Source organism: Gossypium hirsutum, chromosome D06 (genome assembly GCF_007990345.1).
Source record: "Gossypium hirsutum isolate 1008001.06 chromosome D06, Gossypium_hirsutum_v2.1, whole genome shotgun sequence".
NCBI classification, from domain to species: Eukaryota; Viridiplantae; Streptophyta; class Magnoliopsida; order Malvales; family Malvaceae; genus Gossypium; species Gossypium hirsutum.
Window position 1 is genome coordinate 1,572,558 of NC_053442.1, and position 27,303 is coordinate 1,599,860.

General features: G+C 31.0%; 3 protein-coding genes across 3 annotated transcripts; all 3 read left to right on the plus strand.

The window, feature by feature from the left end:
* The first annotated feature begins 3,019 nt into the window (after positions 1-3,019).
* On the plus strand, positions 3,020-7,593 carry LOC107935590 (patatin-like protein 2). The gene is made up of 8 exons (XM_041094926.1): positions 3,020-3,202; positions 3,980-4,161; positions 4,646-4,835; positions 4,936-5,034; positions 5,117-5,164; positions 5,281-5,658; positions 7,170-7,342; positions 7,461-7,593. The coding sequence occupies exons 1-8, from the start codon at positions 3,071-3,073 to the stop codon at positions 7,537-7,539; spliced, it is 1,281 nt and encodes a 426-aa protein (XP_040950860.1). The 5' UTR covers positions 3,020-3,070; the 3' UTR covers positions 7,540-7,593.
* Positions 7,594-8,767: 1,174 nt separating this feature from the next.
* Positions 8,768-14,408, plus strand: LOC107935557 (patatin-like protein 2). The gene is made up of 7 exons (XM_016868185.2): positions 8,768-9,183; positions 10,025-10,206; positions 10,623-10,812; positions 11,483-11,644; positions 12,269-12,568; positions 13,509-13,681; positions 14,230-14,408. Exons 1-7 carry the CDS (start codon positions 9,052-9,054, stop codon positions 14,321-14,323), a joined length of 1,233 nt encoding a protein of 410 aa, XP_016723674.1. The 5' UTR covers positions 8,768-9,051; the 3' UTR covers positions 14,324-14,408.
* Positions 14,409-19,278: 4,870 nt separating this feature from the next.
* On the plus strand, positions 19,279-22,014 carry LOC107935614 (26S proteasome non-ATPase regulatory subunit 14 homolog). The gene is made up of 6 exons (XM_016868240.2): positions 19,279-19,531; positions 20,096-20,273; positions 20,436-20,517; positions 21,047-21,223; positions 21,312-21,479; positions 21,616-22,014. The coding sequence occupies exons 1-6, from the start codon at positions 19,390-19,392 to the stop codon at positions 21,805-21,807; spliced, it is 939 nt and encodes a 312-aa protein (XP_016723729.1). The 5' UTR covers positions 19,279-19,389; the 3' UTR covers positions 21,808-22,014.
* The last annotated feature ends 5,289 nt before the right edge of the window (positions 22,015-27,303 follow it).

Here is a 27,303-nt window from a genome sequence, read left to right on the forward strand (position 1 = left end):
TTAGAGCTTTTTGAACAATATGAATTTGAAATGATTCAAACAAATAACTCAAAATGATTAACATTTAGAGTGATCAAAGTTCGAAATAATCTGAATTCGTAATGATCACTTAACTCATGGATAACTTTAATCAAGATGATTCTAAAAGTTTGATCAGATTGATTGGTCGAATTAATTGAATCAGAAATAGATTAAGACATCAGTTCAAAAAGAGCTGTAAATCGATATAGACAGATTGGATCAACGGTTAAATTGAATTTTATTATAACTATTTAATAAAATTTTATAATTTTAATTTTTTAAATAATTTATTCATTTTAAATCAAACAAATTATTTAAATAAAAACCCGAAGATCTGAGCGATTTAACTAACAATCTGGTTCCTAAACATTATCCATCCTATCCATAGTTGTAATTGTTACGTGAGGTCCATTATTTCTCCTTCTTGAGTACCTCACATCTGTCGTCAGCATCATACGTATGAAAGGATGATATCAGCTTCAACTTTTGAATGTGTTGTAATGCATTTATCACGTTTTTAGGCTGGGATTTAAATTATAAATTTTAAAGAAAATTAAAAGATGTAAATTTGTTATAGTGTTAATATAAAATTTTATAATTTTTAAGCGATTAAATTATGAGTAAATTAATTACACCAAAGGTTATTTAAGTAGTTTTTTTTATCACTTGATTATGAAAAGTTACAAAATGATCATTTAAGTATTAGTAAATTTCTTTTTTAGTCACTCATCTATGAAAAGTTACAAAATAGTTACCAAACAATTCGATTTTGTCTTCTTCTTTTTGTCATCAGTTGACTAACATAAAGCGGAAAGACCTAAAAAAATATAAGATAGTTGGGTGATAAAGAAAGATAAAATTGAATAGTTGAGTGACTATTTTGTAACTTTTCATAATTAAGGGAGCAAAAGAGAAAAAATCATAGTTGGATGACTACTAATGTAGTTTACTCTTAAACTATAAACTTTTTACTTTTGGAGATAGTATAATTGAATTTTAAATTTTAGGAGGGTCAAAATACAATTTTACCATTAAATTAACTTCCCAAACTAATGGGTAAGTTTTCATTTTATGGGGGGATTAAAAGGGTTAAATAACTTTTTGGGACCTAAATTTGGTAACTATTTTCACATTAGAACCTATTTTTTTTTGGTTCAAATTAGGCCTTGAAATTAACAGTTATTTTTATATTGGGACCTGAATTTTTTATTTATCTAAGTTAGACTTTGAACTGGACTATTAGTCGAAATCATATATTAAAATTGAAACTTTCTAAATTTGAAGTAGAAACAAAAGCTACGTATCCCTTTTCACTCTTTATAACTAAACACTATTTCATTTCTCATAAGCCAAAATGTTGACATTGTAACACCCACAACCACCAATCATCTCTTCTTCATTGAACCTCTAAAAGAGGGCACCTTGCCATTGAATAATCAAATCAAACCCCACCATTTGTAGAATCAAACACCAAATAATCCAATAGAAAGAGCATGAACCCAGTCCACTAAAGCTGCTTTACACACCACTTGGACATACAAATTGTCTGCTCAACTGGAAAGGAAAAAATTGGTAAGATATTGTATCCTAATTATGTGATATAATTAATTCTAAAATAATGTCGCTTAATTTAAAGGAAATAAGGGTTCTACTTTGAATAGAAATTAAATTCTGTCCATTCATTTGGTTACTTGATAGACGTACTGGATTAAAAGTTGATCATTATAAATTGATCTTCCCTCTATCTATTAGGGTTACACATGCAAAAATGCATTAAAGATTATAACCTCCATCACTTAGGGTTTGTATAATTGTTTATGATTTGAAGGAATTGATTTACATAATATTTAAATCTAATAGATCTTACAAAAATGGATGGCAAGAAACATATAATTGAATGTTAGAAAGTAGAGAATGTTTCATAATACCGGTCATTAATTACCCCCCATTACCAAATCACACTTCTTCTCGAGCCACTTGAAAATCATGAGTTTGAAAGCATTTAAACGTTTTTTAAAAGAAAAGTTTAATTCAAGATTTCACTTTTGAACTATAGCCTTTTTTCATTTTGGTATCGAAACTATTTTTGTCTCACTTTAGTACTCGAATTATTACTTTCGTCTCAATTTACCTCAAAAAATACAAGTTGTCAATTAGAACGTGACATCACATTCTAATCGGATGTCTGTATTTTTTATTTTTGGGTAAACTAAGAAGAAAAGGATAATTCGAATACAAAAGTAGGACAATAAAAGTTCAATTACCAAATTAAAAAAAAACCTAGTTTAAGGGCCATATCAATACATGAACTATATCTGTATTTTCATTTTGGTTTCTAAACTTTTTTGTCCCACTTTGACACTTGAATTATTATTTTCATCTCAATTGACCCAAGAAAATAAAAGTTGTCAATTAGAACGTGAAACATGTCACGTTTTTGTTGGATGTCGATGATTTTTCAGGTAAAATGGGACGAAAATGATAATGTAAGTACCAAAATAGGATGGAAAATTTACATACCAAAGTGAAAAAGATATGTATAATTTAAGGGTCATGAATAAAACCTAAAAAAATTCATGCTATTCTAAACAGGAATCGAGTGAATGTAGGACCATTACAATGTAGTCTTAATAGATATGGTTTACTTGGGTACCAAGTGCTTAGAAGTTAGGTTATAGATATCTTCAATGGACCACGTAACTCTTAAATTTCGTATCTACCATTCTCTAGGAACTTGGTCTAACCAACAATTCTCCAAAAAGAAAAGTAAAAAGAAAACAAAACCCTTCGATTAATGCTACAAACTTAATACACTTATATATACTTTATTTTTTCAAATGCTCCATTGATATACCATTCAAAGAAAAGTATAAAGTTTGGTCAAATTTGATGCAATTTTTCCACATATAGTACCATTAAGGGATAGGATCAATGTGATTATAAATGCCCAAGTAGAAATTAATATAAACTCGACCAATATCAAAGCTCTTTAAGGTTTTATCAAGCTTCCCTTTCAATCACAAACACCATTTAGATTATATATATATATATGGAGGGTGTAAAGGAACAATTACAAGCTCCTATATATAGAAATTTAACCACCGTGCTTAGCATTGATGGTGGTGGAATAAGAGGGATCATCCCTGGAATTATACTTGGTTTCTTAGAATCTGAACTTCAGGTACGTATGTACACTCGGTCACTATAGTATACATGCATGCACACAAGCATGTCTGTATATATATATATACATACATATACCACGTGCTATATTTTAGTCTTATTAATATGGGTCAAGTTTAGGGAGCTAGAGAGGTTGACTAGGACCCAGGTCATTTGAGTTTGGTCATTAGGATTTTCAGATCAGGTTATTTCAAGTTCAAATCATTTTATTTTTTTGATCGCTTCTAGTTACTTGTCAAGTTATCTAAGGTTATTTGTTTTGGTCATTTTGGGTTTGAGTCAATTTTGAATTCGAGTTGGGCATGTTCAAGTTTGTTGAGAAAAGGTCAATAGACCTCTCAACTGGTTGTGGTATTGTCCATTGTCAGAGTTGTATCATGTGCTCCTCAAGATTACCTATAAGCCCTATGCTCACATTTCCTGTAGTAGGTAGCCGTGCACCATTCACGGTCCCGATGAGACGCTCCCGCTCTATCAATTTGTCATTTCTTCCGGTAATCTTAGGCATTCAAATTCTCTATAGAATTGAAGACAAAAACTCTGACTAAGAACATACTGATCTGTTGATGGATTTATCGTTACAAATAAATAATACTTTAAAATCATTATAAAAAAGAGTCAATTTCTCTCCAGGTATTAACCTATTATAATCATATCCAATCATTAGAGTTGAAAGGTCTAATATATACAAAGCAAATTGACATAGACTACCATAAGTACATTGACCTTTTGCTCATCACTAAGTACAGGTTTTATGTTTTGTGTTATTACATAGAAACTGGACAGTGAAGATGCAAGACTAGCAGATTACTTCGATGTGATAGCAGGGACCAGCACCGGTGGCTTGGTGACAGCCATGCTAACTTGTCCGAACGACAAGAACCGACCATTATTTGCTGCCAAAGACATCAAAAACTTTTACTTAATTAATTGTCCTAAAATATTCCCTCAACCAGGGTACAGTACACTTTTTTAGCAGTAAAAGTATCATAGAGATTATTTTACTAAAAATTAAACTGTATTTTGTTCACTCTATTCAAAAAACGAGTAAATTAGTCTTTGTATGTTAAATTAAAGAGAAAATTAATTTTTTCTGTTAAAAATTTTATCTATTTGTATTGTTAAAAATTGGTACGACAGACAGAATAGCTAGGTAGTAAAACGTGGCACGCCACGTATATCTTATGCTAATGTACAAGATTTGTTTTTAACAGTAAGAATAGATGAATTTTTTAACAGTAAGAATAGATGAATTTTTTAACAGAAAAACCGGGTTGCTCTTTGATCTAATATATAGGACTAACTTACCTATTTTTTCGAGTAAAAAGAGCAAAATGTAATCCAGCTCCTAGTAAAATGTGCTTTTAATTACCACCCAAATAATGATTCTAACAGTATTTTATCACATAATATTAAGTAACATTTTTATTTTTACTACTAGATGTCCATTGTTTTCTCAAACAACAAAAGTTCTCAAAGCTCTATCAGGACCAAGATATGACGGCAAGTTCTTACATTACATTATTAAAAAAAAACTAGAAGGGAGAAGGTTGAATGAGACATTAACTAATGTTATTATCCCAACATTTGATATCAAGCTTCTCCAGCCAGTCATCTTTTCAAGCTTTCAGGTTCCCACATATACATATACATATACATATACATATACATATACATATACATATACATATGTGTATGGTTTGTCTTATCATGTCGTGTTTGAACATGCAGGTGAAAAAAAACCCTACTTTGAATGCCTTACTTTCAGACATATGCATAGCAACCTCAGCTGCACCAACATATCTCCCTGCTCATTACTTTAAAACCATAGTCTTCGAAAGGAAAAAAAGGAGAAAATAACCTCATTGATGGTGGTGTGGCTGCAAATAACCCAGTATGCATCGAAGAAGAGGAAAGAGAATATAACCTCATTGATGGTGGTGTGGCTGCAAATAACCCAGTATGCATTCTCAAAATGATAACACTTATTCAATTATATGGTCAAATATGCAGTAATGTCCTTGTAATTTTACCAAATTTACAATTTTATCCTTAATTTTTTGCATTTTTTTTCAGACTTTACTGGCTATGGGGGAAGTGAGCAGGGATATTATTGACAAAAACGGTGATTTGGGTACCCAAAAAAACAAAAACGATAATTCCAAGCCGTGTAATGAAGCCATAGACTATAGTAAATTTCTGGTTATTTCGTTGGGGACTGGCTCTAGCTCTGAGGCAAAAACCACAACGAAATACAGTGCTAAACAGGCGGCCGAATGGGGTATGTTAGGGTGGTTAACCAGCGGTGGTTCGACGCCGTTAGTGGATGTTTTTACTCAAGCCAGTGGAGACATGGTCGACCTTCACCTTTCTGTTTTATTTAAAGCTCTTGACCACTCAGATAAATACCTTCGAATCTTGTTTCAAAAAAAAAAAAGTTACCTTCGAATCCAGGTAATTTAATGCATGCATTCGCACTTAATTTGAAAAATATTTTGGTTAAAATGTGCCTATAATTCCTATACTTTTTGAAAATTAGGAATTTAATACTTGTACTTGTATTTCTAGAAATTTAATCCCTCTACTTTTTAGATTTTAAAATTTAGGTCCAACTGTTAACATTGATAATTTTTTTTGTTAAATTTGTTGTTGTGACATTTTGAAATAAAAAAAACTACCCACTGAATAGTTATGTAATTTTAAAAATGATGTTTTAATTAACCTGACTTTAACAAAAATATTTAACAATATTAACAGTTGAATCTACATTTTAAAATCTAAAAAGTAAACGGGCTAAATTCTTGGAAAAACAAGTACAAGGACTATAAGCATATTTTAGCCTTTTTTATGTTTCATGTCCATTTTACGATTTATGTTTAGGGTTCGTAGTTGCCCTTTCTAAAAATGTAATCTTCAAGAATTGAACTTAGCTCTCTCCTTAAAAGAGCAATATGACTTATTATTATACCTAACAATTGTGCTGGGTTTTTTTTTATCCAATGTTCCGAGAATGCAAATGAATTTGGTACGAAGGATGAAAATTATAATGGAAACTACTTATATGAAACGCAGTTTAGTAGAGATAGTATTCTCGATTCATTTAAAAGGAACAAAAAACGATTTATTGAAAATGTAGAACAATTTTCTTCTGAAACTTATCTCCTTATATTATACTTAAAGCCCCTCGTTAAGTTGGTGTTATGAGTCAATTGGTATCAAGTTAGTTCATTAGTCTGTCTAGTTCGAATCGGTCAAGCCATCGGTTCATCAGTTTGTCTAATTCAATTTAATAAATCATTAAAAAAATTAATTTTAAAAAACAAAAATTTAAACATTCGGTTCAATCTGTTTTAAGTCCAGTCCAATCAATCCGTACAAGTTCCCATCTCACCCATATCTAAGGCCTTTCTTCCGACAAGTAGTATCCTAGTTGGTTCACGGTCCAATATATTTGAGGCCGATTCAAATAACCATGGGAAAATGACTTAAATGGCTTTCTTTTTACAAAGTAAATTATATTGTTAGGAGAATATTTTTGTCTTTTTATATTTATAAAATCAATAAAAACTCACTATGAAACTTGAAACTAAAAACACTTTGATTTTTAAACTTCTAAATTTACCATTTTAATCAAAATTGTATTTAGCTTTTACTTAATTTTTTTGCACAAAAACATAATTTTAAATAAATAAATTATTGAGTTTTTGCTTGACCCTTCAAAAATGGTAAAATTACAGTTTATTTTTTTTAAAATTTATAAAATTGTTAATTAATATAATCGTAAAATTATATTTCTTCCTTCTAAAGTTTAAAATTTAATTTCGGACCCAAAAATTCTCTACCCCACCCTTGCTAGCATTCCCTAATTGAAATTGTGCACCAGTTCGAAAATCATTGAAGAGACAACGGTTCCGGGTAACAATGTTCTAATCTACTGATCGTTATCATCGTTGAATTGTACGTAGGATGACGAATTAAAGGGGGATGTATCATCTGTGGACATAGCCACGAGGACAAATTTGGATGAATTGGTCAAAGTCGGCGAGAAACTGTTGAGGGATCCAGTTTCTAGGGTTGACTTGGTAACCGGCAAGTTCAAGCCCGTCACTGAAGAGACTAACGAAATAGCCCTTAAAAGGTAATATATAGGAATTTGGCCCCCATAAATTTACATTTTGGTCCCAATAATTTTTTAGTTTTACTTCATCTCCTATTTCATAATATGTATATATTTAGAGAAAATTTGATGTTTGTAGGTTTGCAAAATTACTGTCAGAAGAGAGACAGAAACGACATCCTAAACCACTTCAAGAGAAGGCTGAAACACAAAATTAGTAGTTTTCACCCATAAATATTGGAAGTCAATTGCACTTCCAATAAAACAGCACACATTTGTACCTTAGAGTACAAATAACTTTGTGATTTAATAAAAATCCCAAAATGGGATAATAACTTGTAATTCCTTGCTGTTGGAACTCTACTCATTTTCTTTGGATTGTATGCGTACAATAATAATATTTCATCATTTGTTTAGAGCGCCCGACTAGATATGTTTATGGGTTAGGTTAAGGTCTATTCGTATTTGGGATGGTTTGGATAAAAAAATTAGACGCGTTTAAAATATGAGTCTAGTTCGGACTTGAACATTTAAGGCTCGAGTTCAACTAAATTTAAACTTTATCTAAAAAAACTTTGTAATGCAAAATATTTTGTTATTTTTATATATTACGTAAATTATAATATAGAAAAATTAGATCTATAGTAGTATATAATCCTGCTATAGTGTAAACATTAAAAAAATACTGACATGACTATATATAAAATTTTAATAAATTTAAAAAATATAAAAATATTAAATTAAAAATAACATAAATAATTTTTATTTTTTCTTAAAAAATAATATGAGCGGGCCTAAAATAGGAAAATTTTAGGTCCATATTTCAAGTCAAGTTTGAGTAAATATAGAGTGTGTTAATATCATGTCTAAGCCCAACTCGATTCGGTCCATGAACACCTCTAGTCACGAAAAGAAAAAAAATGATAAAAATTTTTGTTACACACAATAAATATATATTTTATTTAAAATAACACAAAATATGTCACAATGTACTTAGACATTCTAATATTAGATATGATATAAAAAAATTGGCACACATAAAGAATGAATATTTCGAATCTAGGGGATGCTCATAACTCCGTGACACAGGCGAAGTCCTCTCAAAATGGAAAATTCACCTTTCAGTTTTTTATAAATAGTAAAATTTACATTTTAGTCTCTAAAAATAGAATAAAATCATTTTAGTCCTTTTAAAAATAATGAAATTATAAATTAATAAATGATAAAATTATATTTTAACATCTCAAAAATTTATAATTCAATTCCGACCCCTAAAAAATTCCTAAATTTGCCCCTTCCCTACCCCCCGTGAACTTATGAAAGTGCTTAGCAGTTAGGTTATAAATCTTCAATGAATCACCTAACATTTTCGTACCTACAATTCTCTACAAACTTGGTCTAACCAACAATTCTCCTAAAGGAAACGTAATTTTTAAATTGGTTAATGCTACAAACTTAATGCACTCTTAGATTTTCTTTCAAACTTACCATTAATATGCCATTAAAAGATAAGTAGAAAGCTTGGTCAAATTTGATACAGTTTTCCCACACATAGTACTATTATGGATTGGATCAATATGTGGCTATAAATACCCAAGTAGAAATCATTATATGCTCGACCAATATCAAAGCTCTTTTAAGGGTTATCAAGCTTCCCCTTTATAGCACAAAACTACTATCACAAATACCATTTAGATTCTATATATATAGATAGATATAGATATATAGATATGGAGGGTGTAAAGGAACAATTACAAGCTCCTACATATGGAGATTTAATCACCATACTTAGCATTGATGGTGGTGGAATAAGAGGGATCATCCCTGGAACCATACTTGGTTTCTTAGAATCTCAACTTCAGGTACGTACGTACATTTGGTTTCTATAATATGTATGTTCATGCACACAATGACACGATCATGTGTATATATATACTATATTTCGTACGTATCAATTGGGAGGGTCGTGTTTAGGGGCGTAGCTATGGAGGTTGGTCAGGACTCTGGGGCCTTCTCCCCTTTTAAAATTTTTTTATACTTGTTTCGGGGTGGGGAGGATTTTTTAGAGAGAAGTCTTTAAAATGTCCTCGTTTCCGGGTTTTAATGATTCGCAAAGGGAGAGCACTTTGATTGGTGGAGATACGACTTGTAAGGCTCAGAGGAGAGGTGTCATTATGTAGGTCACCTGCGTGCGGGGAGACCTGAACTATCAACTTAAGGCATATAGCTCACATGGTACTGCTTGAGCCTTGGATGGAGACAAAACTTAAACCGAGATGCTTCCCTTTGTGAATCGTACATCACTCTCAATCGAGGAGGGAGACAAAATCTCGATACAAAGACAATACCTTACCACTATTGAGGTTTCGATCGGCTGAAGGAGTTGCTCCTCAACAATGCTTCATACGTAGAAATAGTAATAAAAAAAATACTTCAAGTTTCTTATTCAAGTTATATAAAATTACTTGTTCTGGTCATTTAGGTTTGGAGAAATTTTAAATTTAACCAAGTTCAAGTTATTAATTAATTTAATGAAGTTGAAGTTATTAATTTTTAATAACTAAGTCAAATTTTATTAATTGAACCGAGGTTTTAGGTTCAGATCGTAATCGAAAGGTCCTTTTATCATAAATTTACGTAAGTACATACGTGGCCTTTTGCTTATCACTAAGTAAAGATTTTACGTTTTGTGTGATTACATAGGAACTGGACGGTGAAGATGCAAGACTAGCAGATTACTTCGATGTGATAGCAGGGACCAGCACCGGCGGCTTGGTGACAGCCATGCTAACTTGTCCGAACGAAAAGAATCGACCATTATTTGCTGCCGAAGACATTAAAGACTTCTACCTAACTAATTGTCCTAACATATTTCCTCAACCAGGGTACAATACATCATCTTTGAGTTAGGTTGCATTTTGTTGTTTTATTCAAAAATTATTAAATTAGTTATACATTAGAGAAAAGAGTAAATTAATTTTTTTGTTAAATTTTTTTATTCATTTGTACTGTTAAAAATTGACGTGATTAACGAAATAATCAAAGTACCTCAAGCGGACATATATATATATATATATATATTAGTTTTTAACGGTAAAAATAGATAATTTTTTTTACAGAAAACCAGCTTACTCTTTGATCTATGTAGAGGGATTAATTTGTCTATTTTTTTAATAGAAAGCGTAAAATGCAATCTAACTTTTAATATATAAATCTCCATAGTATTTTTACTGACCAAATTATGATTCAACAGTATGTTATTATTACGTAAAACTAAGTAACGTTTTTGTTTTATTACCAGATGTCCATTGTTTTCTCGAACAACAAAAGTTATCAAAGCTCTATCGGGACCAAAATATGATGGCAAGTTCTTACATAAAGTTGTTAGAGACAGGCTAGGAGAAACAAGGTTGCACCAGACATTAACTAACGTTGTTATCCCAACATTTGATGTCATGCATCTCCAGCCAGCCATTTTTTCAAGCTATCAGGTTCTTATATAAACACACACATACATATATATATATTGATAGGAGAATACGGGTTTGGTGGTTGATGGCAGTTCACCCAGAGGCCAAGAATCACAAGTGTTTTTATAAGAGATGGGGGAGAATGCTCTTATTTCTGGTGTTGAGAGAAAGAAGGAATCCCCTGACTAAGCCATAGGCAAAGGCTTATATAGCCCTGTGAAATGTAAAGGTCACGCATGCATTGCTATGCAACGTTTGGCAAGGTCACATTTGAAGTTGACTGTGCAAGATCTTTCTGCGTGATATATAGTAGCTAGATGAAGTGGTATCATGTCTCCCTTCTAGTGACCTATATCTTATAGGTTTGGGTTTGCCTTATCATAGGCAAATAATCACTATTTTCTCGGGTAAGTGATTGTGCATCACACACAATCTGACCCAACGAAATGCTCCCGTTTTATAAACCCGTGACCCAAACAGCTTCTTCATGCATTCAGGCTCTCCACAGAGTTGAGAAACAAAATCTTAACTTGACCTGGGGACAATACCAACCTATTAAAAGGTTCAACGACTCCAGATGAATAGCACTTCGAAGATTTCTTGGAGGCAACCTCCCCTCGACAATATATATATATATAGATAGATAGATAGATGTATGATTTGTCTTATTATGTTGTGTTTCAACATGCAGGTGAAGAAAAAACCTACTTTGGATGCCTTGCTCTCAGACATATGCATTGCAACCTCAGCTGCACCAACATATCTCCCAGCCCATTACTTTAAAATCCAAACCGACAATGGGGACGTGAGAGAATATAACCTCATTGATGGTGGTGTGGCTGCAAATAACCCAGTATGCATTTTCTAAATTGATATCTGTTTAATTACATGGTCAAATATGCTGTCACGGCCTTTTACTTTTACAAAGTTTACAATTTAGTCCTTACTAAAAGAAATGGTAAAAATACCTCTCTGGCCCCTCCCAAAAAAATCGGAGCAATTTAATCCCTGCCAGTTTTGAAAGTAAGCAATTAAGGACAATTAATCGCAACATTAATGTTTTCCGTCAATTGTTCATATATATGATTGGTATAATAATAAATTTAGTCCTCGATTTTTACATATTTTGTCAATTTGGTCTTGATTGTAAAAGATTCAACAAATTTAGCCTTAACATTTACATAGATCTTGTAAGCTAAATTTGTTAAATCATGATCAAATTGATAGAATATCTAAAGGGCTAAATTCATTATCATACCAATCAAAATTATGTATAATTAATGAAAAATGTTGACCCCGGTTAATTATTTTTAGTTGCTCACTTTTAAAATTGACAAGAATTAAATTGCTTCGATTTTTTTAAGAGAGATCAATTTTCTCTATATTGAAATTGAGAGAGACTGGAGAGGTGTTTTTACAAATTATACTTATGTTTGTATAAATGTATATTTTGGATTTAGCCCCTTTTATTTTTCAGACTTTAGTGGCAATGGGGGAAGTGAGCAAGGAGATCATTAAGGGAAACCCTGATTTTTTTCCAACGAAACCCATGGATTATGGGAAATTTCTGGTTATTTCATTGGGGACTGGCTCTAGAAAAGACGAAAAGAGATACAATGCTAAACAGTCGGCGAAATGGGGTATATTAGGGTGGCTAACCAGCGGTGGTTCGACACCGTTGGTGGATGTATTTACTCAAGCTAGTGGAGACATGGTGGACCTTCACCTTTCTGTAGTATTTGAAGCTCTTCACTCAGATAAATACCTTCGTATCCAGGTAATTCAATGCATGCATTTGCCTACTAGGAAAATGTTTGTTAGTTTTTTCTTTGAAATAAATATCAAATTTATACACGAACTTTGGTCCGATTTACAATTTAATGCATGAATTTTAATTTGATACAATTATACACGTGAAACTTAAATTGTGGTTTATATATATATAAAACTTTAATTTTGATTCAATGGTATACATTTAAAGAAATGGATGCATATATATATTTTTATATTGGATTAATATAATTTTTTATATATGCAATATATCAACTTAAAATGATGCTAATTCGATAATGTTGTTAGCGATTTGTGAAAATTAAATCAAATCAAAATATCATTTATAAAAAATCGTATAAAATCAGAGTTTATATATACTTAAAACTCTTAATTGCGTTGATGTTACAAATCAATAAATACCAACTCAATTGGAAAATAACTTAAAATTTATTATTTTTACAAAATAAATTATTTTATTACAAGGATAATTATTTATTTATTTATATGTTTATATAAAGTCAATAAAAAGTTGCACATATTGGAATTTCAACCTAAAATATTAAAATTTTAGATTTTAATTTTAACATTTTAGCCAAAATTTAATTTATTTTTACACATTTTTTTGAGTTTATAATCTAGTATAGATATAATTTTTGTGTTTTTATAAATACATAATTCTAAATAAATTATGAAGTTTTTGTTTGAGGGGGGAGCCCATGGTAAAATTATAGTTTGCTCCTTCTAAAATTGTAAAATAGTAAGTTAATATAATAGTAAAATTGCATTTTTTCCTTTCCCAAAATTTATAATTCAATTTACCCCCTAATTTTGCTACCCCACCCTTGCTAGCGTTCTTAATTGAAGTTTGTGTGTACCCTTGACAACAATTTTCTGGTAATTGAGTGTTGATTTGCTGATTATTAACATCGTTGAATGGTATGTAGGATGACGGATTAATTGGAGATGTATCATCCGTTGACATAGCGACAGAGAATAATTTGAATGAACTGGTGAAAGTCGGTGAGGGACTATTGAAGAAGAAAGTTTCTAGAGTTAATTTGGAAACCGGCATTTTTGAGCCTTTCAAAGAAGAAACTAATGAAGAAGCCCTTAAAAGGTAATACATACATACATGCATGCATATATATAGAGAGAGAGAGAGAGAGAGGAATTAAACACTACAAACTTTGCATAAGCCATATTTCATTCAAGGACACGACATTAAGGGGAGCGCAAGGGCACGACCCTCAAAATGAAAATTTTGCTATATATTTGTTAGGATAATTATCATTACTAGCCCAAAAATCTGAATGGGTTTAAGCTAGATTCTATTGAGCTCACAAACTGAACTCGCAAGTTAAGCTTGCTCTCCTGCAAAGTTACACATGCAAGAGACCGTATAAACACATGTTAGGTTTAGAGTAGGATACATGTCTTGTATGTATGAAACTTACCTAGTATGTCATATCAATGAACAATACCCATATGATCATATAAATATACAAACACCATTATCTTAGAGAGACAGAGAAAAATACTCAACAATATTATAAATTAAAACAATAATAAAGTTCTTATTTTGATTTTTCAAAAACATATTTTTCAATTCCCACCCAATTTCATAATGTATTTAATTAGAAAAAAATTTGATGTTTCTAATTGTAGGTTTGCGAAACTATTGTCCCAAGAGAGACACCGCCGGCATCTTAGGTCACCCCAAGGGAAGGCTGAAGCACATAAATATGAAGTTAAAATTTAGTGGTTCTTCTATATTTATATGTTGTAAGCACAAATAATTTCATGATTTAATAAAAATCCCAAATGGGATGATGTTTTGTAATTCATTGCTATTGGAACTTTATTGATTTTCTTTGGATTGAATGTATTTCAACAACAACAATAACATTTCATTGTGCTAATTTAATCTATATATATGTCCCATTTAATTTCATCTATTTGTTTAGAGTTTACAATGAGCTGTAAATACATATCTGATTAAGGTAAAAGTACTATGGAGGTTTTTGTACTATAAATCAAATTGCATTTTGTCTCATCTACTTTAAAAATGGGCAAATTAGTCATTGTACATTAGATCAAAAAGTAAACTGATCATTCTATTTAAAATTTCATCCATTTTTATTGTTAAAAACTAGTCCATGTATGCTAGAATGAGGTACATGTGACACGCCATGTGTAATTGTCTAGTTACTCCATCTGCCATGCCAGCTAATGAAATTTTTAACAGAAATTATCAGTTTGCTCTTTAATCTAACATACAGGAACTAATTTGCCCAATTTTTTAAGTACAGAGAGTAAAATGCAATCTAATTCCTAGTACAGTGACTTCCATGGTACTTTTAACCATCCAATCAATTATAAAATAGAATCAAACTGGAATATAACCGAACAAAATCTACACATGGAATATGTGTCTAATAAGACTAGAGAGTAGACATGTTCAATGGTTTATATATCCATCCAAGCCCGAGGCTCACTTGAAATATGAGAGGGTTTGGACAAAAGTATGAGACTTGAAAAACAGGTGTGAGTAAATAATCAAGCCCATTTAGAATATAAGCCAAGTTTGTACTTCGAAATTCAAGGTTCGAGCCTAGCTTGGCGAGTTGCGTTTTCTACTTTGTAATATATATATTTCATTTTTATGTATTATGTAATTTATAACAAATAAAATTCAATATTTAATACTATAATGTAAACGTTAAAAATTGTTAAGTTATCTATGCTTAAATTTTTAATAGATGGTAAAAAATCAAATATAAATAAATATTAAATTAAAACTAATATTATTTTTAAAAGAATTAAATAATAATAATAACATGGGCGGGTCTAAAACTAGATTGGGTTAGCCATTTATAAATATAGATGAGCTTTGACAAAAGTTGAGGCTCATATTTTAGATCCGACCAAGCTTAAGCAAACATAAGGTGTATTAATATCATATATAAACCTAACCTAAACCTAATCCGATTCACATCTATTGAAAACCCACATATGACAATTACATATGGTGGGACTCAAATTCAAGTACTTAAAAATTCAGAGCTTTAACTTTTGCTAACAATATCAAAATTCATCCAATCACGGAAAAAAGGAAAAAAAATTCAAATTTATAAAAGATAAGAGCTTTTTATTACACAAAAAATTACTAATATATATTATTTTTTTCTATTTGAAATAACTCAAAAAATAGTTACATCATATTTTTTTTAAAATAGTTACAACATACTTCAACACACAAGAGTTGAATTATTGTTCCATTACATCAACTTTCTTTTCATAACCATAAAATAAAAGATTTTGTAAGAATATTCTAAAAAATTACTAGTAGTATCTCGACATTTATGACTATCGAGTTTACAATAAAATCCATTCATTATCCAGAAACGATTGGACAGTAAAATTTATACATACAATTCAATTTATATAACAGAGCTTCACACCCATAAATATAAAGTATTTTTAAAAAAACATATTAAAAAATAAGTTTTTGAATCTAAAATAAACCCTAAATTAACTCTAATAATATTAAGGAATCAATGTGAAATACTTAGTATGGGTTTGAATAGGCGGTGCACAGTGATGACAGTGAAATTAGATGCTATAATGATATTATAACGTGAAACAAAAAAAAGACAAAATATATTGTATTGTCCATCCAAACCCACTCTTAATTAGCGCAAATTTAACTTTATGAAATTTCGTCATTATTGCCAATTTGTACCCATTAGGCAAGTTGAATTAAAAGTCAATTATTTAATAATAATTTGTTATTTTTATTATCAGCATGTGGATTGATATTGAGAGTTTTTGGTGCTCAAATTTTGACCCTTTGGAATTTTGTTGATGTATGTTAGTATCTACCCGTCAACTTTGGTTAATGATTATGATAGCTACCAGCCTATTCCAAATAATTATAGTCTTTTGACGAGTTAATTGGTCATGGGTTTTAAGAATCCATAGCCATTCATTTTTTGAGTTTATCCCTATAAATTAAACCTAAAGTTATTAAATTATTAGTAAATTTATGTTTTAGTCATTCAATTTTAAAAAGTTATAAAATGATCATTGAATTATTCAAAAGTTTTTATTTAAGTCATTGGGTTGTTAGGTTTATTTTTCTAAGAAAGCCTTGCTAACGAGCTCCAAGTAACGATTTGACAATCAGTGTGGTGGATCAATACACATCAAAGAGTAGAAGAACATACATTAGATCGAAGTCGATCTGAAGGTCAATGTCGGAGATAGGAAAAGAAAGTTGTTTAGATTTTAGTTTGCAGATTTGTGACATTCAAGTTATTTCATGGAAAAGAAAAACCGAACTATAGAAGAAAAAGGTAAGGAGAGCTTTCGGTTTGTACAAGCGATGCGAACAGAGAAAGCTATACAGCAGCGATTTTAAAAGCCTAGTGAATTAAACGAAAACTTTTGAATAGTTTAATGACTATTTTATAACATTTTTAAAATTAAATGACCAAAACGTAAACTTATTAATAATTTAATAACTTTAACTGTAATTTATTAACAACCATCATATATTTGAATTACGATATATTGAAAAAATCAAGTTGTTTAAGGAATATTCGAGGAAATAGTGACATATCGATCTTTAATACTATGATAGTGTTGGGAAAGTTGACATTTTTTGGGTTTTAAGCATCCGATTTGAGTTTTATTGCGTGGAATTAAATGTTGGAGTTGCCATTTTAGAACGGCTTTACTTAAATTCTACTTCTAACTCGAATATGACTAGTCTTAGATAGTAAAATAAAGGGATAAATTTCAAAATTATATATAAACTTTAATTTAATGTACATATACATAAACTTTAATTTGGTGTAATTATACACGTAAAACCCTAATTGTGGTTCAAATGTATACTTGAAATTTTAATTTTGATTTAATCATGCACATTCAAAGAAATAAATATATCAATTTATTTTTATATTGGATAAATATAATTATTCATATATGTAATATATAAACATAAAATGATGTTATATCAATAATTGTATTAATAATTCACAAGAATCTGATCAAAGTTAATGTATACAATTGCACATTAAACCATAATTCATGTATAGTTTTGGGATTTATCCCTAAAACAAATTAAGGAACTTGTGATTATACCAAAAAGATATATATACTAGAAATGTTATGTGTAGGTTTTCCGTTAGATTATTCTAAGTTTGAGTCCCACCATGTATGGGTTTGTTTGAATTTATTTTGGTTTCCCATCCATCGTATTCGTACTGGGTCTCTTCTAATTCTAGCTAATCAAGCGTATATTAAATGTGATTTGTATTATACTTATCCATGTAATCATACTTGTAAACTCTTCGAAATAAATAAATAAATAATGCAAACCTTGTGAAAATGCGATATTGGTAGTGAAGTGTACCAAGAAATATGGGTATAACGAATGATATACTAACATGCATACATAGAAAGAATAGAAATCAAAAATAAAAGTAGTTGTTATTGCAATTCGAACTTAATCACGCTTGTAGGGCCTTGCCTAGAGAAGAATTTCACTACACTAAATCTCACATTTCCTGCTAAACTCTTCCCCACTCACTTTTTATGTTGAAGGAAAAAAAAAAGGCAAAAACACCTCTCCAATCTCTCTCAATTTCGATATTGAGCAAGTTGATCCATCTAAAAAAATTTCGAAGATGAGCAATTAGAGACAATTAGTCTCAAAGTTAATATTTTCCGCCAATTGTACGTAATCTTGATTGGTATAATAACAAATTCAACTCTCAAATTTTAGACATTCTATCAATGTGGTCCTGATTTAACAAATTTAACATGCAACATGTGTGAATGTTGAGGCTAATTTTGTTTATTTTTTTTTTAGATTCAATCAAATTGACAAAACATGTAAACATTAAGGACTAAATTCGTTGTTATAGCAATCAAAAGTATGTACAACTAATAAAAGACATTAACGTTGTAATTAGTTGTCCTTAATTACTCACTTATAATATTAAAAAGAATTAAATTACTCTGCTTTTTTTAAAAAGACCAATTTATTCAATTTTAAAAGTATTGAGAAACAAATTGAATTATGCACCCTAAGCATCACACAATCCCATTGCAATACCATCTATTTATAGACCATTATAGTGTTTTCTATAAGAAATGGATAATTGTCGGATAATGCATGATTTAGTTTAGGATATTGCTACCAACATATATCAACATCTATTCACTTATCTGATTTGGGTTGGAAGTGTTTTGGGTTTTGAGTAATATTGATTTTGGGTTATTTGGTTTTAATGTCTCTGAGTCATTTCAGGTTCGAATAATTTTAAGTTATGATTAATTTTAGTTCAAATCATTTTAGATTATTTGTTGGGGTTAGTTCGAATTTAGATTATTTTGTGTTTATATCATTTTAATTTAGATTGTTCCAGGTTTGGGTCAATTTTAAGTTCGAAATGAATTTAAGTTGAATGGAATTTTTAGAATCAAATCAAGTTAAACCAGGTTTGGATTCGATTTGATCAGAATGACCCGAATTTATTATTATTTTATATATACAAATAAAAAACCTCCATTGGTACCCTGATTACTGGGCTCAAAGAAGCCCATCTATTTGATTTTTGGGCCATTTTAGGTCCACTATCTATTGCTTAAATTGGACCGGACCTGGATCGAAATAACAAGCCGTACTATATATATTAGCCTTTACAGCCCATAAGGATTTACAGAGAGCTGCAAATCGAAAGGGACAGAAAAAAATCAGAGAAATTCTCACTTGTCTTGCTACCAAAGAAAAGTTCCCAAAAACTCCGATCGACGATGTCCGGTATGGAACGATTGCACAGGATGTTCGCCGGCGCTGGTGGTGCGTTGGGTCACCCGCCGCCGGATTCGCCGACTCTCGATTCGTCGGAGCAGGTCTACATCTCCTCTTTGGCCCTCCTCAAAATGCTCAAGCACGGTACCCCTCTCTCTCTCCCTGTGTGTGTATATGTGTGTGTGTATTTATATATACATATTTCCTATTCTCTTCTGCTGATTTTACTTGCTTAAGTGATTAGGGTTTCTCCGCATTATATTTTTGTTGAGAAAATTGATAGAAACAATCGATGGGCTTATACTGTTTTGCTTTTTGCGTTTTAGGGTTTACTTTATTGAATAAAAACTTCGATTTTCTGATCTGCCTTTCATTTACTTGCTTATGAGACATGTGAGCTGTTTCAATTTCGATTTTAGGAATAATTTAGACTTTTAAATCCTGACCTAAACGTGAAAGCCTAAATCTAAACCCGACCTGGTGTTATTTGACTATAAAAAATGAACAACCCGAACCAGAATTAACCTTATCCTGAAGTGATCTGAACTCGAAACTGATCCGAACAATTTAAAACTTGAATTAACTTGATCCAGATTGACTCTACCTAAAATCAATTTGACCTGTCCAATTGTTAGGTCTAGGATAACCTATACCTGATGGTTGTTGCGATTCTGTTTCTGAGTTTTGCTTGATGTGAAAATTTTATAGGAAGAGCTGGAGTTCCCATGGAAGTTATGGGTTTGATGTTGGGAGAGTTTGTCGATGAGTACACCGTACGTGTTGTGGATGTCTTTGCGATGCCACAGAGTGGTACTGGTGTCAGTGTTGAAGCTGTGGATCATGTTTTCCAAACAAATATGCTTGATATGCTCAAACAAACTGGAAGGTATTAACTAGTCTTGAGTTTATTTCATATTAGCTTATAATTGTTGCTGGAAATAACTCGAGCTTTGAAGAAATAATACTTTTTTAACAAGATTTGATGGTTTTGTACTCCTTGATTACCTGTTTCTCTCAATTGAGCTGATCCTTTTGCTTGGTCTTGCAGACCAGAGATGGTGGTGGGTTGGTACCATTCACATCCTGGATTTGGCTGCTGGCTTTCTGGTGTTGACATAAACACACAGCAGGTTGTGTTCAAACTTTTTTGCATAGTGCTGCATTAGACACATGCTAGGACACTTACTATTTTACTGTTGCTTAGAAGATTTTCTTGTCAGATCATGAGCTTTTTTTTATCTTCCATCAGTGTTAGCATTGATGCAGCCCATTGATCATTTCATTCTTTTCTTAGAAAGAAACAAAAAATTCAACTTATCTAGCTCTTATATTCAGTTTCATGATATTATTTGTCTTATAGGGTTCTTTTTCCTCTACGTTTCAATTCTTTCTTTTCTGTAGTTAGGGGGTGGGGTGGTTCGAGGGCATGGGTATTGCTTTGATAACACTGTCCTTAATTGATACCTTTAAGGCAATCATTTTGGACGCTGCATTGTATTGATTGTGATTCATAGTTTTGTAAACTCTCCAGTCTCTCCTGCCCCGTTCCTTCTCTCTTTTTCCACCTTTCCTGGTTTTGAAGCTTTGATCATTGGGAAGACATCAAAAACGTGTCAAAGTCTTTCATGCTCGGGATTTAACATCTTTTATTGCTTGCAGAGTTTTGAAGCTTTGAACCAAAGGGCTGTAGCAGTGGTGGTGGACCCAATTCAGAGCGTTAAAGGGAAAGTGGTGATCGATGCATTCCGCTTGATCAACCCACAAACCATGATGCTTGGCCAAGAACCACGTCAGACAACATCTAATCTCGGGCATCTTAATAAGCCATCTATTCAAGTGAGTGCCAAATGAATACGTCTTACTGTTTTCATGTATCTTCTTTTACTTGTGAAATCTCATTCATCTCACCATTTTCATTTGTCAGGCATTAATACATGGGCTAAACAGACATTACTACTCCATAGCCATTAACTACCGGAAGAATGAACTCGAGGAAAAGATGCTGTTGAATCTTCACAAGAAGAAGTGGACAGATGGACTGACACTTAGACGTTTCGATACTCATTCCAAAACTAATGAGCAGACTGTTCAGGTGATTGAATAGACTTTATCATCCAAGCTATGCTGTTACTTGTATGTATTTGTGTATATATATTGATGTCCCCCATGGAAGCGAGGTATCTTCCATAAAGTTATGATGTTTTGTTGGTTTATTTTGATATGTGCAGGAAATGCTGAATTTAGCTATAAAATACAATAAGGCAGTGCAGGAGGAAGATGAATTACCTCCTGAGAAGCTGGCGATCGCAAATGTCGGCAGACAAGATGCCAAGAAGCACTTAGAGGAACATGTCTCGAACTTGATGTCGTCAAACATAGTTCAGACATTGGGAACTATGCTCGACACGGTGGTGTTCTAAAACTCTTTTAGCACCTGTATACTCTTTTTTCATATTCAGGAACTATCATAGCTTGTTGGTCAAAAACTGCCATTGTATTGTGAAATTTGAAAGGGACTATCATGTTGTCTCATTAATCTCTCTGTTATCCTCTCTGATGTGTAAGTGGGATTGTGAAGATGTTTAACTTTTGTTACTTGCCTTCTGATAGTTTTCTGAGATTCTTCATATTGCAGTTATTGCTCAAGTTTTTTAAAACCAGACCAGTGGTTCAGCTCAATCAGTCGGATTAGGTTTAATTAAATAAATTATTAAAAATTTATAATAAAAAAATGAAAAATATTAACTACAGTTCTTTAGTCTGGTTTAACTAGTTTCAAATGGTTCACTCAAAAAGTCAGTTTAAAGCCAGTTCATGATTTTTGGTTTAATTGATTTGATTGTCCAGTCCAATTTGATTTCAATAGTGGTTTTGCATGTTTTTGGGTTACATTCGTGATCTGGATAAATTCAAATATAATTAGGTTATTATCAAGCTTTGCTGAAGTGAACGGAGTTTTGAGTATCATTAAATGGTTATTAAGACTATGTTTTGGTACTGAAATACTCATTGAACTATTCGTTTTCATATAAGTTTGTGAGTTGTTAAGGTCTTCCATTTTAAAGTCCAGCTAATGAGCTGCTAGCGATGATTTAACGATTTGTATGACAGATCAATACCCATCGATAATATAAAAATACATATTAAATCTAAGTTGATCTGATGGTCATTATTAAAAATCGGAAAAGAAAGTTGTTTGGATTTTGATCCGCAGATTTTTTACATTCAAAATTATTTTATGAAAAAAATTAATTTAGGAAGAGAAAGGAATGGAGAGCTTTCGATTGATGTAGTTTGCATATAGTGCGAATAAAAATGGCCATACAGCAATAATTTTAACAGATCAATGAATTAAATGAAAATTTTGAATAGTTTGTGTAATTATTTTGTAAGTTTTTAAAATTAGATGATGAATGACCTTCCCTTTCTAAATGCTGTTAATTAAGAAGAGACTAAAGCCCAGCCCAAAATTGTTAAAAACATTGACAGCTTGTTTGGTTGGGTGTATTGGCATAGCCAATACACCTCTAATCAGTGGGTCCTACTTAATACCCCTTTAATACTTTGTTTGGTTGAGGGTATTCTTATTACAGGTCTAATCCAATATTGACCTAATCCTCAAAATTCACGGATTTGTAATCCCACCCTTTTGCTCAGTTTAGCTGCTGTTTCAGATTACCCTCCCTGTTTTACCCCCGATTGGCTTCCCCTTTTCTTTTGTTTCTTCCTTCTGTTTCAGTTTAGCTACTTCACAACTTAGCCGTTCCTTCTATTTCTTCTTTCTGTTTCAGTTTAGCTGTTCCTTCTGTTTCTTCCTTCTGTTTCAGTTTAGCTGCTTCACAACCTTTTCTTTTCTTTTTCTTTACAACATAATTTACAACGGTGGTAAAGAGTGCGTTGCAGGCGATCCGTGAGAGGGGTCTCCGCAGTTTCTTAAGGGAGCTCAAGGATGATGGCTTCACGTTCGTAGTTCCACTCTCTTCCTTTCTTTTGTTATTTCGATTTCTTATAATTTCTATTGTTTCTTCGATTCAAAAAATGGATAACCCACCTTATTTACTGATTTTTTTCCCTTTCCTTTCCTTCAGGAAATGCTTCTTCGATGGAAACCTTCTGTAAGTCTAATTCTGTCTCTTATTAATAATTTCCAGCTCCTTTTTTCTTAATTGGAAATTTATCATTTCTTTACAAAATGGAATTAGGAGGTTACTGAAATTGAAATTTTAATAAATTTTAATTAGAATCAATAGAATCCGACTGGAATATCTATTGGATTTAGCAGTATGATTATTTTTATTTTACTTTATTTTCATGAGATTTGGATAAATAGAAAAAGAGAAACTTTAACTATCCTTTAAATTTAAGCTTACCAAGAAGAATTAGAGACTTGAATGTAAATCCGCTTGATTTGGGGAGAAATAATGGAAGCTAGGAAGATTATCCAGCTTCAGTGAGATGTTTCTGATTTAAAGATTCTAAATTACAGCTTGCATAGATGCAGTGGCTGCTGGGAAAGGAAAAGGGGGAACTGATTTTATAATTAGAAACTGATTCACCGATAAACCATGTGAATACTTTAGCTCCTAAACCATGTGAATACTTTAGCAATGCCTTTTTGCTTCTAGCTCTAACAGCTCCTTCACTCTTCATTTTCACATCATTTACAAATTTTGAACACCACCACAACTTTGCAGCACCCGCAATATACATTACGGCCATGACCACATTGTCGTCGTCTTAGTTAGTGTACACAACCTTGAAATATCGCTCCATACTGAACAAGAAAATTTTGAGTTCTTTGTCATCCCTTGCTCCTTTATAGTTTCACAGTTCTGGCACCTTGGTGCGCTTACCTTTGTCTATTGTGCAATAACTCGTTCGTCTCACAGCCATTTGAAGCACATTCACTTGAGCCTCAAGCTCCTCAAGTCCCTATTTAGTGACGCTTGTAACATCCTTTGCCTCATCACATAGGTTGCTTATCACTTCCTCAGTCCTATGTTTAATGATGCCAATGCCATTCCTTTTCTCATCACCCAAGCTATTCACAGCATTAGATAGCTATTTTTAGGCTATCTCAATTTCCCTCATCTAGTCAGTCATGACCATATGTGCTTTTAAAGCAACCACTGTAGCCTCAAGCTCTTCAATTCTAGTGTGGTCCTCTGACTCACCACCTTAAGTAGCAACCATCACTGTCAACCTTTTATTGTCCTTTCCCACAACTCCCATAATATCTCCTCTCTCTCTCTCTCGCTGTTCTATATATTATTCATTTTCTAATGTAGAGTAATTAATGCTACTAGCCAACCAAATGTTCGATGAATGGCAAACATCTAGAAATTAGTTAGGTTTAGGGACAAATTGAGTTTGAATTGATTTGTTGATGTTATTTTATGTATCTAGTTTATGAAACTTTGGTGGTCTTTGATTAAAATTTTGTATTGTACTAAACTTTGTTGAATTATAATTTAATTATCTTTTCATTCAGCATGTGTTATAAATTTAAAATTAGTATTGAACTACCGATATAATATTATAAATTGTTCACCTTTTGATTCATGATATTCAAAATAGTAAATAATGTTAATTTGTTTTTTTTTCTTAAGAACAATATGTCAGGTGTTCCACCAACGGGTGCTTCTTCTCAAGCTTCTCGAGGAAGCAAGAGAAAATGGGTTCCAGAAGAGGATGCAGCCTTGGTTTCTTGCATGGTGGATTTGCACAATGTAGGAACATTTAATGCTGATACCGGATTCAAAGCCGGTTATTTGAACGAGCTAGAGAAAATGCTAGAAAAGGCTTTACCAGGAGCAATGTTGAAGGCGAGACCAAATATTGAATCTCAGATTAGGTGCTTAAAAAGGGAATGGTCAGTCGTCTACGACATGCTTAATGGTCAAAACAACAGCGGTTTTGGTTGGGACGAGCATAGGCAGCTCGTTGTTGCTGAAGATGCAGTTTGGGAATCCTATGTTAAGGTAAAATGTATTTCAAGTATTTATTTGCTTTTTTACAAAACTTATAACTAATATGATTTCCTCGTTTTTTTCAGAGTCACAAAGAAGCCTCTCAGTTCAGACATCGTTCTTTCCCTTACTACAACCAGCTTACTGCCATATACGCAAGAGATCGGGCGACTGGGAAAGACGCTCAAACAGCTGCTGATGTTCTTGAAGAAATACATGCTGAGGATGATCGTACTACAGATATGAATGAAGAGAGAAACACATTCTATGACTGCGAAGCTGACGTCTCTTTAGACGACATGGATGTTTCCTGTATGGATCCGCGAGGAGATAGAGATCAAGGGGGTTCCTCATCTTCAAACAAGAGAAAAAAGAAATATGATGCTCGTGATAATGTGTATGCTTCATTTGAGGAGGCTGCCACCTTGTTGGGGGAAAAAATCCAGGCCGTTGGCGATAGAATCAGTATGAGTATTGCCTCCTAGGTGGTAGTTCAGCAGAAGTCTGAAGAAAAGATGGAAGAGAAAGCTTCAAATTTATATTCAGCCTTATGGTCAATTGAAGGTTTAACCGACGATCAGCGGTATGATGCTTTGAGTAAAATTCCCGATCATCCAACTCAAATGATCGTTTTCTTCAGTTTACCTTCTGTTGCCCGATTGGAATGGGTCAGAAGATTTCTTTCTCACCATTAAATATCAATGTTCAAACTTTTGATGTTGTAAAACTTTTGAACATATTGATTATGATGTACAATTTCATTTTCATCTAACTTTTCTTAGTATAAGTTAATTATGTTTATGCAGAATATAATTTTCAAGTTATATATTTAATAATAATTATGTTAATTTATATTTTACAGTATCATATATTATGATTTGAGTAAATTAATATAAGAATATTAATTATTAAGAATTTTATTAAATTATATAGTTTAATTAAAATATATTTAATAATAATTATGTTAATTTATATTTTACAGTATCATATATTATGATTTGAGTAAATTAATATAAGAATATTAATTATTAAGAATTTTATTAAATTATATAGTTTAATTAAAATATATTTAATAATAATTATGTTAATTTATATTTTACAGTATCATATATTATGATTTGAGTAAATTAATATAAGAATATTAATTATTAAGAATTTTATTAAATTATATAGTTTAATTAAAATATATTTAATAATAATTATTTTAATTTATATTTTACAGTATCATATATTATGATTTGAGTAAATTAATATAAGAATATTAATTATTAAGAATTTCATTAAATTATATATTTTAATTAAAATATATTTAATAATAATTATGTTAATTTATATTTTACAGTATCATATATTATGATTTCAGTAAATTAATATAAGAATATCAATTATTAAGAATTTTATTAAATTATATAGTTTAATTAAAATATATTTAATAATAATTATTTTAATTTATATTTTACAGTATCATATATTATGATTTCAGTAAATTAATATAAGAATATTAATTATTAAGAATTTCATTAAATTATATATTTTAATTAAAATATATTTAATAATAATTATGTTAATTTATATTTTACAGTATCATATATTATGATTTCAGTAAATTAATATAAGAATATTAATTATTAAGAATTTTATTAAATTATATAGTTTAATTAAAATATATTTAATAATAATTATGTTAATTTATATTTTACAGTATCATATATTATGATTTGAGTAAATTAATATAAGAATATTAATTATTAAGAATTTCATTAAATTATATATTTTAATTAAAATATATTTAATAATAATTATGTTAATTTATATTTTACAGTATCATATATTATGATTTCAGTAAATTAATATAAGAATATTAATTATTAAGAATTTTATTAAATTATATATTTTAATTAAAATATATTTAATAATAATTATGTTAATTTATATTTTACAGTATCA